General features: G+C 37.1%; 1 protein-coding gene across 2 annotated transcripts in view; it reads left to right on the plus strand.

Annotated features, from left to right (window-relative positions):
- LOC309499703 (ras-specific guanine nucleotide-releasing factor RalGPS1) overlaps positions 1 to 21148 on the plus strand; it is a 156733-nt gene that overhangs the window by 7429 nt on the left and 128156 nt on the right. For both annotated transcript variants that reach the window (XM_082171110.1, XM_082171109.1), the window contains exons 2-4: positions 13655 to 13794; positions 16759 to 16863; positions 19736 to 19786. In XM_082171110.1, the coding sequence (XP_082027236.1) occupies positions 13738 to 13794; positions 16759 to 16863; positions 19736 to 19786 (213 nt within the window). In that variant the 5' untranslated portion in view covers positions 13655 to 13737. The remainder of the gene's footprint in view (positions 1 to 13654; positions 13795 to 16758; positions 16864 to 19735; positions 19787 to 21148) is intronic.

Here is a 21148-nt window from a genome sequence, read left to right on the forward strand (position 1 = left end):
CTAGAAAAACAGTTGTGGGTTCCCTATTAGCATTGGGTTTAAATCCAAAATATTGCCAAATAGGTGCTTTTACATTTAGGTTTGAAACCAAATCTTCTGCCGTCAGTCAGCTCTCCTCATTCTCATCACGTAATAAATGAAATCAGTCCTGCTGCTGATCTGTGCTGCGACTCTCGTTCGGCTTTGACCTGAGCAGACACAAGTTAATAACTGTAATGTACTTGAAGTGTGCACCAAGCACTAGGAAAATGCAAGTGTCGGATCGGGACTTTGTATCGGCAGATACACACAATTCAATGGCTCTGATCGGATCGCGGGCACAAAAAACCTGATCGGGACATCCCTAGAATGAATGATTCAATGGGCCCTATCATATACACCTGGCACAATGCAGCGCCAAGCGCGACGCAAGTGTGTTTTTCTAGTTTCAGCCCGACGCAGTTATCATTTTCACGTCCTGCACCACGTTGTTTAAATGGCAAATGCATTTGCACCTATTTGTGCGCCCATGGGCGGCTGGTCTGAAAACGAGGTGTGTTCTGGCGCATTGTTGGCGTGTTGTTATTTTGAGGCAACTGAAATAGACTGAACCATTGACCAACTGAAACCTGGTCTAAAGTCACTGGCGCAGTATTTTTTTTGTTATTTAAAGAGCGCGTTAGTAATGTGCGCCTATAGGCGGGTCCACAATGTGCGTACACTCTGCTTATTACACACAGGGCACATAAACATGCCAAATATTAAGAATAAAAGCATAACAATGTAAAAGATTATTATTGTGTACATAAAGATATGGTGGAATCCAGCTTGTCCCGTAGATGGTCAGCTTTAACCTGGCACACGAGCAGATCCGTTTGCGCTCTGGAGACGTGTTCAGTTTTTCTGCTTTCAAATTCCGTCATGTAAATAGCGAATCCGCCATGGCGCGAGCACAACTGGCTTTTAAAGGGAATGGGAGATGGGAGACTCTGGTTGGTTTATTTCAGGTTACGCCCACAACACACCCATTACTCATTAAGAGAATGGAGACAACCCTGCATTTTTCCTGTCGTTAAACTAGCAAAAGTGGATTCGGACATGCCCTAAGTGCACTTGCGCCCTGCGCTTTAGACTATGCGCTTAGATCATTAAAATAGGGCCGTATGAAAAGACTTCACTTGATTCATTACTGGATGAATCAGCGTTTTTGAACAAATCGCTTGATTGAATGAATGATTCAATGACAAATGCATTTTTAACAGCCACTTGTCGCCACCTACTGGTGTAACAATGTTTATACAATCTTTATTTCAAGCCTCAAGTTACTTTCAAAAGGTGATTTGCTCTATTTTGATTGCTACCGTAGACAGAGCCGAATCATTGTTTTTTTGGAATAAGTTTGTGTGGGTGTTTTAATCGAGATCGCCATCTTTTAATGATTAATCATGCAGCTTGTGTAAAAAGTGAGATAATGTTCAGTCAGGCAGTGATTATCACAAAATAAACCACTTGATCGTGCTACAAAACAGCTCTGCTCCATGTGAGGCCCTCATCACCCTTTCAGGTTTTTGATAATGACCACCTGATTGCACATTTTCCCTGACATATAATTTGAGGGAGACTACTATGAAACTTTCTCCAAGTATGACGTCCAGGGTGAAGTATCCCTGCTTTCAGTGCACCCTAACTGTGTTCAGGGTTCAGTTTCCACAGGCAACCGTCAAAACCCATTCAGAAGCTCGCAACAGCAGCCAGCCGGCCCACATTCCAAGTGGTTTGCTGTTGCCATGACGACGGTCCCTTAGAGCCCAAGATTGTGGAAGGGATGAGAAACGAAAGGTCTGTTGCCAAGTATGATCCCTGGGATGAAGAATTCAAACATCAGTTCTGCAAGAGCTGCTGTATAAATCACCACTGAGGATAGATGCGTTTTGCTGATGTCTCTGGGCCTGTGTCATGTCGAATTGCGATTGCTGTCCTAATCCTCTTAGTGTTCAATAGGGTGGTTTGTACATGGCTGGTAAATGACTAGTGATTGACCAGTATATCAGTATTTGGTCATTCAGCATCAGCTGATAATCCTGCCTTCTTAACGCAAAACAAAAGTGTTTTACCCCATTGTGTCAATACTGATGTATAAATTATATATATATTGACCAGTATATATATATATATATATACATACATACATATATATATATATATATATATATATATATATATATATATATATATATATATATATATATATATATATATATACATATATACATATATACATGCATGCATACATACATACATACATACATACATACATACATACATATATGAGAAATATTTGGAACTATTTTGGCCACTGGCCACAACTTAAAAAGATTGTTTAGCAATAATAGTATCTATTTTAAAGGGGACCTATTATGCCCCTTTTTACAAGATGTAATAGAAGTATCAGGTGTCCCCAGAATGTGTCTGTGAAGTTAAAGTTTTTGAGTTAAAGCAAAAAAAGCTGTTTTCATGCCTGTATCTTTAAATGCAAATGAGCTGCTGCTCCCCTATCCATAAGAGGGCGGAGCCTATAGCTTGAGCCTCCGATACTCTGCAAAAACTAACAAAACATCAATTTGGTTTTGATTATCATCTCTCATCAGTTCTCCGTCATCATGAAAGTTATTATTTGCATGCGTTTTAAAGCCATATCAGTCGGTTATGTCTGTGATCATAAACGGCAAGTAAAGAAATCGCACGTGTATATTAGATCTGAGTATTAAAGTGAAAGCAGTGTAATATACAGTACCTACTGCGGTTAAAGGCCCACTGAAGTGCCTTGGAATTCGCAGCTTTGTATGATGCGTTGACGTAATTTCCACTGAAGGCGGGACATATTGAATGGCTCCTCCCCCTTTTCAAATAGCCAATAGTGTTTAGTTTACCTCAAAGACTGCAAGTTGTACTTGACAGCAATCCAAGCGTATCCAAGCACTGATGATACGTTGGATTCAATAGTAGACTGATGATGAGGATGAAAATGAGCCAACCGTCTTTGGAGTCAGACTGTATCAGTTTGAGCCAAGTAACGCTATGGGGCGGGACTCTAGATAGCATTTGATTGGACAGAAGATCTGATGAGAAACTGAAGTCCGCGGTGATGTCATAAATCTGTGATCTATTTTAGAGGAAGTGAGAGGCTGTAAGTTTTGAATGCTTATATCTCCTAAATGCAAATGTTGTCATTGTTTTGGAACAGACCATCATAACTTTAAGGCTAAGGCTATTTCAGGGGACCTTTAATATGAATCGAACAACAAAAGAAAATCAAAAAATCACTCACTGCTCTTGACTGTGTAAGCCCGACTAAAGGTCCAATGGTGGTTTCCAATATTACGGGTGAAGGTCTTTGCGTGTTACTGTCTTTCCTTTTACGCAACACAACAAGATTAAATCAAATACATTTTCTCATATGTATTACCTCGTTATTTCATCTTACTCCATAAATGAAAAAGGTTTTAATGATATTATCTAAGCATCATTAAAAGCGAGCGAATGTTTGATTTATTCTTTTTAACTCTTTAATTATATTTTACCCGCTCAGATTAGGAAACTGTCGCTTTTGAGGTCCTCACAAAAACCGAGGTAATTGGCTGTAAACCTGAGACGGTCGCATTGGTCAGCCCCTGTGGTTTTTGCTTACACTTGAATTTAAAGTAACGTTTACTTCAGCAGAGGTATGGCCACTATATAAGTCGACCAACTTTACTTCTCTTATAATAGCTTTGGATTGGCCATGCCGTGATTTCTCATGCACACTTATCTAAAGCAACATTAAATTAAAACAGGTACGACACACCCAAATTTAGGTTGGTCAAACAGCATCTGCTGCCCTAAACGGAAATTCCCTTCTTGTCTCTGCAAAACCAAGTGCACTTGAATTACTGCCAAATATTAGTCATCACTAATCTGACGCAGATCTGAGGTAACATACGAGTCCGTTTAATCTACTTGGGAAAACTATTTCAGAGCAAGTCAGAATAAAATCAAATGTAACAATTTATTATGTCAGGTAAATGTATCATGCCAATTTCATAATCAGTTCAAAGATAATAAATACAAAACATCAAATGCTGAGAGTCTTGGAGAGTTACAAATCGCCCCGAGCCTTCATCAGCATGTCCCTAAATACTCAGACCAAGGCAGAAACCTCTTTTCAAATGAGTACAACAAGAGTTTCAACATTTCAACAAGAGTTCACAGTGGGAATTTGCATTAATCACCGTCCCAGACTTACTAGGAACCGAAGTTGATTTACATGGAGGCCACACCCACAGCAGTTAACAAGATATCTTTAAACTCTTAAATGCCTTATTAACTTTTAGTTTACTTCTTTGGGAATGAGACATTTCAAATGATACCAAACATGTAATGTGTGATAATTGTTCATATTAAACAATATAGATTTTGGGGTGAATTCAGGTAGGGATGGGTGAAGGGAATGATGTGTAAATTGGGAGGTGATCATCTCAAGTGTGATCGTGTCTCGAATGGGGATGGTAATATAGCAAGAGAGTTCAAATTAGGGCTCCACGATAATGGTTAATCTGATAATCACGATTATTTTGCTCAAATTATAATCGCGATAATTAATCACGATTATTCTCATTTGAGAAACTACAGAGAAAGAGAAATATATATATATTAGTTTGAAATTAACTTTTTCACCCACTGGCCAATTTGGCTACAAAATTTAAGTTACCAGCTAATTCAGAATTTCTACTAGCCAAAAATAATAATTTCACTGCTTATTTATATAAGGCTATATTAAAATTTGGATTTCATACATTCATTTCTTATTCAAACAAAGGCCTGTCATCCAGCAATCTCCTCCCTCATTCATTATCATCTTTTTTTAACCAAAAATGTGTTTTAGGTGAACAGATCAATACAATACAAAGAACATGTAGGATGTTGTAAAATATCAATGTCTTTTCTGTTAACCAAATGCTTTGCTTTTTAATCTACGCTATTCATGGATTTCATCAGGTCCCTTTCCACAGGTGTATTAATCAAGCACAATGCAGTCTGCATTCATAATCTAGGTGCTTGATTTTATACACCTGTGGAAAGGGACCTGATGAAACCCATGAATTGTTTCAATGAAAGTGAACAAGCACCGCTATTTGTTGTGTAGTGACGTGTGTGTTCAAGTGCGCAGATTTGGCTTACACGAATTGAGTAAACATAGTAACCCACCAAAGTTCATTTTTTAGCCGCATTTGGCGGGTTGGCAGGTGTTCATTTCAAACCATCAGACTTCATTTAACCAACTATGACAATTTTATCAGACAGCAAGTCAATATAAATTGCATGATTTTGATGAGCGCTTTGTGATGCGTCTTCACAATAGATCTTCTAAGCGACACATTTCGGTTGCAAATGAGACAAAGTACAGATCCAGATCGCTCAGCAAATTCGTTCTGCAAAGAAAAATAGTCCACTTGTTGCTTGATACACACTGAAAACTGTCAGTGGCTGTCATTTTCAACTGATTCACATCATGAAAACTGGTAAAAACCTCAACTTTAAAAAATAGAACATTGAAACTCATTTAGAATAGAAACAGATTTAGTCACACAAACACCACAAGTGTCTTGTGAAGAAACAGACTGGCTGTATAACAATTTCATGCAAACAGAATATCGCTGTGGAGATCAGTGCTTTTTCCGCAGTGTAGAGCGCGCGCGCAGGGTTGCCAGATTGCACAGATTTAGTAAAACACTGGGCATAAAATGTAGGAGAAAAGCTCTGTTTGGGTGATTTGGGGGATTTAAGATATTTAGATCTGGCAACCACAAACATCATCGCTAGTTGGGACTTAAATGCAAGAAAAAAAGCGTTTTCATTATAAATAACGAGCGGGCAAATATCGCGACGATTATTTAAAATGAATGGAGAGAGGCAGATAACGTTATCGCGATTAAAATACGATTAATCGTGCAGCCCTAGTTCAAATGTTAATTTACTTTGTTTTCTTGCGAGGTAGCCCAGACTTACTGGCACCCGCCTTGCAACTGAATAATTTTAGTAGCTTTAATAGAGATTCTTTTAAAGAATACGTTTCTCACTTGAATGCAGCTGTTAAATGCTGGCGAGGAGATTAACATGACGGACTGTGTACATCTCACTCAGGGGAGGAGCTAAGCTAATAGGGCAGATTCTGTGCTAGTCTGTTACCATGTGACGTCACATTGGAGCACATTCCTGAACGGCTCATTTTGAGACACTAGCTACGTTTACATGGACATAATCGGAATGAAATCAATACGATTGATGAATCTGAACAAGGTGTTTACATGAATGATAAATAAAGTAATCGGGTTGATGTGCGCGTTTATATGTCACAAGTTTCAAATCGGATCTGATGTTTTGACATGCGCACACTGCACGAATATACAGAGTTTCCCGCTTTTCGCGCATAAATTTCTCCTCTATTGGTTTTTTATTTGTTTTAAACAGCAGACGTAATATTAATTTGTCTCTGGTCATAATTTAGAGCATATTAACCGTTTAGCCGTGCTGCTTATTGATCACGCAGTAAAAATGCCCCTCCCCGCGGCCAAAACCAGTCGTCTGTGGATGAGAATCCAAAACAAGGACTGGTGGGACGTTGTCCTGCTCCACTTCACAGACGCGCGAGTGAAATGAGAATTTTAGAATGGCGGGAAACTTATTAATATGACACTTTATTCAACAGGAAGAACAGCTCGTTCCGCGCGTCATACGTCATTACGCTATTTAACATCATCGCACATGCGCAGTCCTTTCAGTTTCGGTTTTCAATCCGATCAAGTGTTTACATGTTCTCTCGATCGGATTACAAAAGGGATAAACCACCCCTTTCAATCCGATCGAAATTTCATTCGGATCGAGCTCAATCGGATCGATCAAGGTGTTTACATGAAGGTTTTTTTAGTCTGATTGAGCCGTCAATCCGATTATAAGTGTCCATGTAAACGCAGCTACTGTTTCAGATTTATGGGGAAAATGACAAACGGAGTGGATGGATTTTTACCACAATAGGATGGTTGCGTTCACACACTGCTGACACATAATTATGTTCAAAAACAATATAAACAGGCCACATTGCTGAATGTGATGTGTAAATGGGCGGTCATATGTTAATGTTATTTTATCACACACTGCCGTGTAAAGAGATATGGACACCTGGCCTGCAGTGAAGTTTGTGCTGCTTTAATATCACTGCTCTACATCTACATCCTGCGTCATGAATGCCAGTTTCATTCTGATGAGAGCCGCAGAAGGCAGGAAACTCCTGCACTGTCATCTACAGTGTTTTTCTCCAGTCAGCTGTGAGAAGGAAGCGTTGTCAACTTCACCGGCTGGTTTGATCTGGGGTGAGTTTCCTAAAAGCATCCGTCATTATCAGCATAGCTCAACGAGTCGGTGTTTCCTGAAACCATCGTTCCAACGAACATTCGCAAACAGCATCTCAGAGTGTTGTGGTTGAAACAACAGCCTCGAGCTGCGGTTAGAAGCAGAGTTTCTTGTTTGCATGACATGTGGACTTAATAAATCCTTATCTTGAGCAAAATAAGCAAGCTGTCATTCAGTACTATCTATATCTATATCTATATATCAATTTTTTTTTTATAACAAATTAAATGAAATGGAAAATCTTTGCTAGTGAGTATATCTGGGTCTTGAATCACGTTCACTGTCTTGTGCGTTACGTGTGCATTGTGCAAGTGTGTGAGCACGAGCTGCTGCAGTTCACTTAACGGCCACCGGTGTCGCTAATAACAAGGATTTCTCAATTCTACATATAGCACCTTTAATAAACATTTCATTGCCTTCAGCCATCATATCTTTCAATGGCTTTCACAGGTCATGGGGATTTTTAAAGGGGTGGTTGTTATTTAACTTTTTTTTAAACTTTAGTTAGTGTGTAATGTTGCTTTTTGAGCTTAAACAAAATCTGCAAAGTTACAACGCTCAAAGTTCAAAGCAAAGGGAGATATTTTCTTTTACAGAAATCTCTTTTTAAGGACTACAACAAACGGCTGGTAGGGACTACACAAGCTTCTCTAAAAGGTACATACATGTTGTCACTTTTTCTTGAGTCTCTCCATCTTTGTCAAACTACGGTTTGAACATAAAAGGCGAAACGTTTAAGTTTTCAGTGTGATGTTATCGCACGCACGCACGCACGCACGCACGCACACACAAGCTGTTGAAACTCAACCCTCTGTGCCGGGAGCAGCAGCTCATTTGCATTTAAAGGGACACACACAAAAACTGCGTGTTTTTGCTCACCCTCAAAAAGTGACAATTTTAACATGCTATATAAAAATATCTGTGGGGTATTTTGAGCTAAAACTTCACACACACACACACTCTGGGGGACATCAGAGACTTATTTCACATCTTGTGAAAAGGGTATTTTAGGACTGACAAGTTGTATTTATTGTTTCATGTGCCATTGTAATGATAATATGGCAGGTGTATTAGTACTGCAACACACCCCCTTAAGTGTGCAATATCAGAGTTTTTTAGTTTAAGGGTAAACCGGGTTTAACTGGCAGGGGGCGCTGTCCAACAACACTTGTTTCAACTGTCCCGACAGCGCCTCCTGCCAGTTAAACCTGGTCATACTGTTCGTAGAATCATATACTGTTCCTAGACTTGTGTTTCTTTTAATGCAAACTCATTTTCAATTACGCAACACATGTTATATCTTTAATAATCATCAATTGTCGAATCTTCAATCTTCACAAAATTTCATTTATCGTCTTCCAGTTGACCTCGTTTTCTTCATAATAATAACAGGCTATTCAACTAGCAAACACTCAATATGACTCAAGGAAGAAATGTAAGAAAATGAATTGTAAACGTATTTGTCTGTCTTTGTCAAAATAGCCTATTAGAAAGATTACAAAATGTGCATAGGCTTATCGCCTATTGTTTATTGGGCGACAGAACAAAAATGGTTAATATGAACCTTTAAATTAAAATAAATTACAAAATATGTTTGTAACAATATGTACATAAGGTTCTTGTCAGGTATTGTTTATAAAAACAAGCATTAGATGAATAGTTGCCGTTTAAACTGTTATGTTTCATCTGTCCCACCCCTGTGTTTCAGTTGCCCCGCTCATATATATATATATATACATACAGACCCTTTCCAAAAATTTGAATATCATGGAAAAGTTTATTTATTTCCATAATTCCATTCAAAACGTTAAACTTCCATAGATTATAGATTCAGGGCCCACAACTTAAACGATTTCAAGTATTTAGTTGTTTATTTGTACATAATTTGGGCTTCCAGCTCATAAAACCCACGAAAACAGGATTTCAAAAAATTAGACTATTACATGAAATCACACAGTAATTACACAGTAATACCATGGTCATTGAACCAGGTTTTGGTTATTTTGGCAGTGTGGGCAGGTGCAAGTCCTTGAAATCGTTTAAGTTGTGGGCCCTGAATCTATAATCTATGGAAGTTTAACGTTTTGAATGGAATTATGGAAATAAATAAACTTTTGATATTCTAATTTTTTGGAAGGGTCTGTATATATATATATGTGTGTATGTGTATATCTGTAACCTTATCTTAGAAAGCGACGTTTATCTGAAAAGTGTTTCAACTGTCCCGGCTCTCCCCTACTCTAAATCCCTTACAGCACTTTTAGTATTGGACAACATGTGTATATTGCTGAATCCCTGGTGCAGACCATGGCTGCAGTTTCTTCTCTCAGTGACTGTGAGGACAGATCCCGGAGAGAGTTTAATAGCACTGCAGACTGAGCCGTATAATTACAGCATCTCTCAGACATGCGAGAGATGAGGGATAATTAAAGAGATTGAGGGTGACAAAAAAGGGGTGAGATGGACGACAAAGTGGATGACTAATATGCAATGAACAGGAGTGTGTGTCTCAGAGTCTTTAATATTGAAAAATGTCTCTTTGTTGCCTGTCACTGCTCTATAACACATGACCAGGACCCTGAATCAATTACCTGTCACGCAACTCCACCTTTTTACCTCAATGTGACAGATCAAGTCTACATAATTTTGACAAAAGTCAGCAAACAGTGAGACAATAATCCAATTAGTCACAGCATAGTTTATTCATGCTGCAGTGCATGCTGGGAACTTGCAAACAAACACTTAAAGGGTTAGTTCACCCAAAAATGAAAATTCTGTCAGTAATTACTCTCCCTCATGTTGTTCCAAACCCGTAAGACTTTCGTTCATCTTCGAAACACAAATTAAGATATTTTTTATGAAATCTGAGAGCTGTCTCACTCCTCCATAGGCTTCTAGGTAATCGATATCTGCCGGCCCAGAAAAGTTAGGAAAGACGTCGTTAAAATAGTCCAAGTGACTACAGTGGCTCAACCTTAAGTTTATCAAGCGGCGAGAATACTTTTTATGCGACACTTTTATGTTTTCTCGTTGGTTTCTCACGATTCGGACATCCAGGAAATGCACACTTTAGACCCATTTTAAACTCTACATCGAGACCCGTCTGCGTCACTATTGTATAATATACTATTGTGTATTATACTATACTATACTATACTTACTACTGTATATCATACTATACTAATATATGCTATGCTATACTATTCTACTGTTTACTATACTATAAAATAGGCTACTGTGCTATAATATAATATACTGTACTCTATTAACCTCTAATATACTATAGTGCACTAGATGTAGTTGCTGAAGATGTTGTCAAAAGGATCCGGCAGGTGTTCATGAAGCCCCTCAAGTGAAGTTCATTCTTTAAGTATGTATTGTGGATAACAAAAAACATGGAGGCACCCTCTCTGTTGAAGTGGACTGAGTGAAAGCGGGAGGCAAACTAATGTGCGTCTCCTTGGAAACACTTAATGGCTTTCACACCCGCGCTCAGTCCAGATGGCGTCTGAAGCGGGTGATGTCAGACAGACTGCTGCGCTGATGATCCAGTATAACACTGATGTGTGTGAGATAGCATTATCACTGACTCATGGGGGATTACATCGCAGATAATATAGGAAACGCTTTCAGATTATAATCAGAGGCTCTGGAGTGATGGAGGCGGAGGGTTTGGGGTTGTGCTGTTGAATGAGTTACAAATAAGAGCCGTCTCAAATTGAGCTGAGTCGGGAAGACTTTGGACAACACGCACACGCACACACACGCACACACACACACACACACACACACACACACACACACACACACACACACACGCACACGCACACGCACACGCACACGCACACGCACACGCACACGCACACGCACACACACACAGGTTCATCAGGGTTAACTCAAGAATGCTTTATGGTACAAAAAGATCTATACAAGCAGAAATGACTTCTTCATTTTTCATTTTTATAAATGTTTTCTTCTTCAGGGCGAAACACTGGGATTATTATTTAAACCTGCAAATATATTGAAAGTTTAGTTGTCACTCATAGTGTGTTATGCTGATCCTATAATTTGTAATAAATGTAGTTATTTTAAATGAGACAAAAATTAACAATTGAAGCACTGACATTAGTTGTCTCAGTTATTAGTGGTTTCACAACACGTAACAAATATTATGTAGGATTATATATTATTTAAATATTACAGGTACATAACCATTTTTCAGTTTAAGCTAATATGCATGCAGTATGTGGTACTTATATGGGAATGAGTTGAATATTGATGTGATTTAAGTGATATAAACACTAAATGGCTGGTTTGTAAACAAATCTCTTCTGATAACAGGCCATGTTTGAGTAATTTGTAGTAGAGAGACGCCACCTAGTGGTGTGGATGAGTGTTACAACAATTTTGTAAGTGGTCAAATGTGACTGACTCAAACATTAACACTCTTAATAGTTACAACAGTTCAGTTATATTGTTATGTTTTTATGTTTTGTTAGTAGTCGCTATTTAGTATATTAGTATACAACAGGATGTTGATGCAATACATTGATCAAATGTAATGGTAAATACATTTAAAATGTTTAAAAATATTTCTATTTCAAATAAAGGCTGTTCTTTTGAACTTTCTATCCATCAAAGAAATGCAATCCTGATGGTTACAAATAATAATTATAAAGGTTTCTCGAGCGGTAATTCCGCGCATTAGAATGGTTTCTAAAGGATCATGTGACACTGAAGACTGGAGTAATGATGCTGAAAATTCAGCTTTGATCACAGGGCTAAATTATATTTCACTATATATTACAGTAGAAAACAGTACATTTTGAATAGTAATAATATTTCACAATTTTACTGTTTTACTGTATTTTTTTAATCAAATAACGGCAGCCTTTGTGAGCAGAACCGTTTAATGTTTAAAAAAATATGTAAAACGTTTTTACCACAAACTTTTGATCAGTAGTGTATTTATTCTTATTTTCATTTATATTCATATTTAGTTTTTTTTGGTCTCTCCGTAAAGGATCTTATGAATGCTTTAAAAAGTGATGATGTGCGTTCAAATCATTATATTGATAATAAGCCAAAAAACTGGATTTAACATTGAGGAGCTGCTTATGATAGTACATAAGCTCATATAAAGACCACTAGAGGTCATCACAGCTCCTCTGATTTGGCTTCAGGAACAGGCCATGTTTAATAGCGTAATAAACACAACGAACTAGATTTTTTTTAAAGAATTTTCTTTGGCCATAAAACTGAAGATGTTGATATGTAAATGTGGGTGGTCTTATGTTAATGAGCACATAAGCATGATGATGTCTATGAGCTGTTTTTGCAGTTTAGTTGGTGTAAATTCTCTGGCTGGATGTAAAGGAGCTTGAGCTGTGAATGCCAGAGTAAGTCTATAGAGCATCAAACCTGTTCACTTCGAAAGAGCATGAATGTCCTGTTTTCCATTGTTTCCTTTGGAGTGAAATGTTGATAAAAACCGTCTCACAGTTGGAGCTGAGATTAAAACACTTTCTTTACAGCAACATATCTGTCATTGTAAATGAAATCTCTCGATTCTCAGACCAAAGTGTGGGTTTCAGATCTCCAGCTGGGTGTGGAGAACTTTCCCAAAACCCATTAAGTGTGTTGATCACTGCCTGAGTGATCCGAGAGGATTTCCATTGTAAAAGTCACATTCTTTCCTATTTGTTGCGCTCTTTCCCGACCCGGCGGTTCATCGGTCAGTCAGGTATGCTGGGACTTCCTCTGGCCATCTGGGAAAGAGAGCAAACCCAGTCCCTTTGGAGTTCCTTAGACGCTTAGGATCAGAGTTTTCCCTAAACACACACACACACACACACACACACACACACACACACACACACACACACACACACACACACACACACACACACACACACATACACACACACACACACACACACACACACACACACACACACACACACACACACACACACACACACACACACACACACTCTTTAAACTCTTTACACTCTCAAGCTAATGATATTTTATACAGTGCATATATCTTAATATTTTGCAATGAACTGAAGATACATGCATCAATATAATTTTAATCATTGTCCGATCTATATTATTTGATGGTTTTTCAAACATTGGTTTGAACATGAATAAAGAATGAAGCTAATTTGATGTGCATGCCCTGAACATGACTATAACTGGTGTGTGTTTCTCCTCTGTGTGTCTCCAGGTATGGATGATTGGTCATATGTGGGGTCTGGCTGAGGGCCGCTGTTGCCCTGGCGTCTGCACCCCATTGGCTGATTCACCAGCATGTACCGTAGAAACGGCCTATCGGATGGCACCAGCATTAGCTCCGCCTCCTCTGAGGTAATCACTCCTCCTCTCATTTAAATATATTAATCAAATGATTAACTGATAAATAATTATGATCTCATTGCCTTTGTTCAAGTGGTCACCGTTGAAAATTATATTTCCTTATTTCAGCAGTATGACAGGATAGGACAGAAAGAGTGATTTATTTAATTATAACAATACGGTTCTTTAGTGACTCATGTACAGGGTTATTCTAGGTAACTAAAACCATAACACATTTCTGTGATACTGGAATAAATATTATAAAATTATAAATATATATAAAAAAAAAAATATATATATATATAATATATATATGTGTGTGTAAGGGATAATGTATAGTGAGGCGGTTGTTATAGCGAATACAACCCCAACAGGCTGATCAGGACCCTGAGGCGAAGCGGAGCTTGAATGAGCCTGAAGGGGTTGTATTCGCTATAACAACCGCCTCGCTCTACATTATCCCGCTTATTACATGGCTACCTACCAAATAAATCAATAATCTGACACAAAATATTGATTTAAAAAGGAGTTTATTGATTTAAAAACGATTGGATTGCTTCCGCTAAAGAAAATAGTCTGTTCCGTCTCTACGGTTAGAATCCTGTGTCCATAGCAACGCTCTGCTTTGTATGGCAACGGTGTGTTATCCTTAGCAACGGTCTGTTATCAAGAAATAACACACCACATTCTACATTAGAATTCAACCAAGCCATGTAATAAATATATATCATTTTTTTTCTTTTTTCTTTACTTCAGCTAGTTGCTTGATGCACTAAAATAACAAAAAATGGATAAAACTATATAGACATTTAAAACAACAATAACTGATCAAAAATGACCAAAACTTTAAAATGAAAATGGGAAATTCTAAATAAAAACAAATCCCAATGATCTCAGTCATTTCAGTCTTAATGATACTAAAATAACACTGTTTATGTATACCGTAAATGACTTTTTAATTTTTTTTATTTGCATACTTCAAGTAAATACCAGGCCTGAAACAGCAACATTGCTGATTATATATTATAATGTGTATATATAATCTATATATCTGCATATATAATCTGTATATGCAATCTATATATAATGACCTCGTCACGCACTGGTAAAACACCCTCTGTTGTGTTTCGTGGGGTTATGTCATTGCGTCAGTGCACTTGCTGTCCTCACTTAGGTCCTGTACAGGGTGGCTGTTCTCTGATGGACAGTTATGGGTTTGCAGTGGAGCATTGCATTGCTCTAATGAGGGTTAGACCCTGAATGACAGGCAGTGTGAATGAGGTCGTGCTTCTGGCATCCACCGACCCCTCATTTCCACTGCCATTACCAGCCCACGACCTGCAAACTGAAGAGATCCTCCACTGACAGGTGTACTGTGGTGGTACCATGGTATCAGATGGCAAAACTGTTACTTTCATACATGCACTTGCACTACCATTCAAAAGTTTGGTCTCGTGTAGATGTTTTGAAAGAATCTCAAATGCTCACCAAAGCTGCATTTATTTGATAAAAAAACAACAAAAAAAAACAGTAATATTGTGAAATATTACTACAATTTAAAATAACTGTTTTCTCTTGGAATATAAAATATAATGTATTCCTGTGATCAAAGCTGAATTTTCAGCATCATTACTCCAGTCTTCAGTGTCACATGATCCTTCAGAAATCATTCTAATATGATGATTTGATGCTCAAGAAACACTTCTAATCATTTGTTCTGCTTCATATTTTTGTGGAAACCATGATACATTTTCAAATAGAAAGTTAAAAAAACAGTATTAATTTGTAAAATAAATCTTTTTCAACCTTATAAATGTCTTTACTGTCACTTTTGATGAAGTTAATGCATCCTTGCTGAATACAAGTATTAATTTCTTTCAAAACGGTGTAATGGTGAATGATTGCCATTTTCCTACCATGGAGCTTCAAAGTCTCATAAAATAGGAAACCACGACAAAACCAACAGCAAGGACTAGTGCACTATACATCAGATTCAAAATAATACTACACTGCATTATTATTGCTGTTATTCATCATATCTGCAAATCAGTCAGCTGCAAGTTGCATTAATGCACTTTATTGCAAATGCAAATATTTTAGTCGGACTGTTGCTGCTAGTCCTCTACACCTGTCATTATGCACTCATATTAATACTAATTTATATTTATGTACATGTATATTTCTTCAATCTCCTTACAGTCTATATAATTATATCGTGTTGTCATTCTTTCACATTTTAAATCTAGTCTATTGTATTCTGTGGAGAGTCGTATAAAGCAGGGCGTACTGTGTGTGATTGTGTATGTGACCGATAAACGTAAAACCTGAAACTTAAAATCAATGAATTTGTCATCCTCATCGTGCCGATACCGTGTTTTTCCATGGTACATTTTTATGGTAATACCATGGTATTTTTTTGTAAGTAAGGGTCAGCTCTTTTTTTATTTACATGAAAGTATCAGAAAGTACCATGGCAATTAAATGTTTTTGGACATGGACATTTTACAAGCATCTTCATTCAGATGCTGTTATCATCAGATCAAAGATCAATCGAGCTCTGGGAACTTGCATGGTTTTTTCCAGCGCTGGCAGTCGTCCCGTGAGAAACACATCCCACATCTGCCATGATGAAAACCTCACGCTAACCCGACAACTTTGCTTTTCCATGGAAAGAACTGTGCGGATGTTTTAACGACAGACGTGATGTGTTCTGTGACGGCTGGTGGTCAATACATGAGAGCCACACCAGAACAAATAAGGGATAATATACAGTCATCATCAAAAAATAACCCCAACCAGGACAATAAAAACAGGGACATTTAGTTAGACGGTAATTGTGGTCCGTTTTGATTTCTAGTTGTCTTTCATTTGTTTATGAATAGCCATTGTTTGCATGCATCCCTCTCTTCTCTGTTATTGTTCTTGAGTTTAGGAGCATCTGTAATATTTCATGTAATGCTTCTTTCTCATATTCAGGGAAGCAACAGCTCCGTGTCTGTGGACGGGCCGAGCGCTGACTATGCGAAGAGCTACGATGCCGTCGTGTTTGATGTGCTGAAAGTCACGCCAGAGGAGTTTGCAGTGAGTAAAACTGTCAGCGTTCAATTTGATGCTTTCTCTGGTGGAAATCTTGGGTTCTACATCATTTGTCCTGTCCTGTAATGATGCAGCTCCTTGAGAGTCTCATTAGTAGCTTTCCTGGTCGATTGGGACCTTTCCGTTTGGAAACAACAGCTCCGTTCCAAAGCCTTGCCGTCGAGCGCTTGTGTAACCGTCATCCTGACTGACACTCGGCCTCATCAGCTCCAATACTCAGCATCCTTGTGGACACAATGAAAGAGAAATACTTCTGGAACAAAAGTTTTTTTGAAAGTCTGTGCTCACTGCTATGTAGTTTGATGTTTATGTATTACTAAGGAAGCATGTTTTTACCAGTCTTAGCTGATCTCCAGGCCGGGTCAAACTGGTCTGTTGGCTGGTTTTATAGGGGGTTTAGGGCAGTAGATCAGGTAAAACAAAGACACATTTAAATCACCTAAGACCAATGAACCAGTTATATGTATTATACATTCTTTTCTTTTCTTCTTCTTAATTTTTTTATACATTTTAAAGTCCCCTTATAGTCAATAATTGTATCCAGTAAAGGATTAGTTCACTTCAAAATGAAAATTTCCTGATAATTTACTCACCCCAATGCCATCCATGATGTCCATGTCTTTCTTTCTTGAGTGGAAAAGAAATTAAGTTTTTTGAGGAAAACATTTCAGGATTTTTCGCCACACAATGGAGTTCGACGGTAACCAAATTGTTGAAGTCCAAATCAATGCAGTTTCAAAGGGCTCTGAAGTGCTTCAAAGGGCTCTGCACGATCCCAGCTGAGGAATAGGGTCTTATCTAGCGAAATGATCGGTCATTTTCAAAAAAAGAAAAAAAAAATGTATATACTTTTTAACCACAATTGTTCGTCTTGTGCTGGTCTGCGACGCGCCAGGCATTGCATCATCACGTTGGAGAGGTCACGTGTCACGTCATCTATCTAAGTCATTTGTCTGTGTTCTCCGGTTCACAAAGGTAGGGAAGGGTGAAAAATGACCAATTGTTTCGCTAGATAAGACCCTGTTCCTCAGCTGGGAGGAAGCACTTTAAAGCCCTTTGATCAACTGCATTGATTTGGACTTAAACAATTTGGTTACCATTGAAGTCCATTGTGTGGAGAAAAATTCTGAAATGTTTTCCTCAAAAAAACGTAATTTCTTTTCCACTGAAGAAAGAAAGACATGAACATCTTGGATGGCATCGGGGTGAGTAAATTATCAGGAAATTTTTCATTTTGGGGTGAACTAATCCTTGAAAACTCATGTTTGATCACCAAAATTAGATATAGATTTATTTTATTTTTTTTTGTGAAAAATAAATAAATCTTTGTGCCTTAATATCTTGAATGCAACTATACACCCTTGCTTCATGAATATGCTAATTATCCCTGCCCCCACTCACTCACAGCAGCTCAGAGATCCACTCGGCCAACTTACTGAGGGAAACGCTGCTCAATGGTATCGCTCTTTACAACGCACATAATGGTAATTAATATGATTAGCCTTTTGCTTATCAAAAAGCTAATAATGTCTTGCTAATGCTACACAAACCATTTTCCCGTTCTCCATCTCAGAGTCAGACTGCCTTCTAACAATCAGCAGAAACGCTTTGAACAACTCAGAACGTCAGTAGATAAAGGCTGATAGTTCATCATAACATCGTAATATAGATCATACACCCGCTAAATTGCTAAATCTACAAGTTTTTTCATATCAACAGAAAAATACCGGGATAACCTGGCATCTCTCGAGACACTCCTTGCTAGTTCGCTGTTAATGATATGCGAAAGCCCGTCGGCACGTTGATCTGATTGGTTACAAGGTAGTTTGTGATGTCAGAAACACCAGCGATTTCAAAGCGTGTGTTTGAGACTGTCTTTGGTTCACTGCAGTTTTAAGGAGAAAATACTCAGCAATGGTGTTGACTTATGCTGTAAGACAAACCATGTGTAAATTCATATTTAAAACACCACATAGAGATATAAACAACATTAAAAACTGGATTTTCACCACAGGGGCACTTTAATTTATTGTTGATCAATTTTAATTTCTTAATTTTTTTATGCATCATATCGTTTTCTTAAAAGTCCTGTTTAGACAGATTAGGTCTTTGTTTTGCAACAACAGCAGGACTTTTAATTAAATTGAAAAACATTTTACTACATATTTTTCTTTTTGAATGAATTAAAAAATATTTTTATTATTTTAATTATAGCCAATAATCTAATTTGTTTTTAATACATTTTAATTCAATTTGTATTTTTTCTTATACTTTTTACTGTAATGTTTTCTTATGATCGTCCCTTTTATGTGAAATGCGCCTTTAATGTGTAAATAAACTTAATTATAAACTATAAAACTAAATAATATTTATAATCAATAATTTGCAGTGTTTCATGGGATTGCCTTGTCCACAAAAGATACACTGGTATCCCATAATGTTCCTATATTTTTCAAAACAGCCTCTGCATCTGGAGTTCACCTACAGTGTGACAGAGCTGATGGTCTATGATTAATAACGTAAACGTTCTCTGAATAATATGCAGAATGTTAGTGGTGATTTACAACTGGACAGTTTGCTCTGAGTTGGCCTGATTGTGAGATTTGAGAGAGTTTATTAGCCATAATTCACATGCATCAAGGTCTTATTATTTCGACTTCTAAGGAACTGAACTGACCTTGTTGAACCTTCAGTGTGGTGATTTTTTTTTTGATGAATTGTTTTCATTCATTTTGTCCTTTCCCATAATGTACGCCGTAACTCAGTGCTGGAAAATGAGCTCATGGCTGTGATTACTCACTCTCTCAGTTTGAGTGAAAATGTGACACTTTATTTTTGTCTTTTCTGTGTTTCTCAGAGCCAAATTACCCTGATGGACGCCCCTGTTTTTAAGGCCATACAGCCAGAGGTAAGACCAAGGTCACATGTTTTGAGGATGAAACCTTGTAGACTAGAGACCACACATATTAAATTATGTTGCATCATAACCATCTGCAAAATGTAATTAAATTAAATTTAATTGTATTATTTTTATTTTTATTATTATTATTATTATTATTAATTTATTTTTAAGTCCTGGATGATGACTGGTTAAAAAATTTTGTCATGTGAATATACACTTCATTGTCCTATTTTTATTTTATTATTATTAATATTATTATTATTTTTATTATGTTTTTTTGTTTTATTACATTTTGTATTTTTATTAAATGTATTTTTTATTTAATGTTGTTTTATATTGTTATTTTATTTTAAATGACCTTTTAATTTTATTTATATTTTTATATTTTTATATGTATGTATATATGTATATACCAGTATGTATATGTATATGTATATGTATATTTATAAAATATATAAATAGAATTTTAATTAAAATAAAATAACAATATAAATAATATAAATATATATAAATATAAATATGTGTGTGTGTGTGTATATATATATATATATATATATATATATACACACACACACACACATATTTATATTTATATATATTATAACACATACTGTATGTATGTATGTATGTATGTATGTGTTTGTAATTTTTTATTTCAATCCTCAATGATGACTGATCACATTTCTTGTCACGCTAATATGCTCTGCATTGGTGTCCTTTTTCTGTGCATTGATCAGCCTCCATTTAACATGCAATTGCAATGCAGACGATTTAAACATTTTACCTGCGCCAACAAGTGGATGATTTGAGCAGGATTACCTCATTTTCCCATAAGAACGTGCCTAAGATGAAGCTCTTTTTTTTCCCTCTCCATCTTTATAATATAATGTAATTGTAAACCTGCTTGTTTCAATATTTATATTGCTACTATTTTGAAGCTAAAAAAGGAAAAGCTTTTGCCAATGAAACGCCTTGGCAGAATATTCTAACAATCTAGCAGTTTTTCATTAGGGATGTGAATACACTGTTTGGGAAAGAGAATAGCACTTCAGTATACGCTGATCTTTGCCAGGATAAGTGACAGTGAGAAGAGGGTCCAATATTTCCTCAGACAGATCATGATGTAAAACTGTGAGAACACATGCCTCTGGCTCATAGCTCTTGATGGACGAGAGAGAACACCTGTGACCCACTCTCACTGGTTTGCTAGCTATACCAGCTTATTCAGCACCCAAATAGTGCACTGGTGTTTCTTGGCTAGTTAGTGGTGACCAGCATCTTTAAATTAGGGTCTTGATTTTATTTAGAAAAAGCTAGTTCTTCAGTATAAATATTGTTTTATTGCATGGATCAGATTACAGAATACAC

Source organism: Leuciscus leuciscus, assembly GCF_965113295.1.
Source record: "Leuciscus leuciscus genome assembly, chromosome: 5".
NCBI lineage: Eukaryota > Metazoa > Chordata > Actinopteri > Cypriniformes > Leuciscidae > Leuciscus > Leuciscus leuciscus.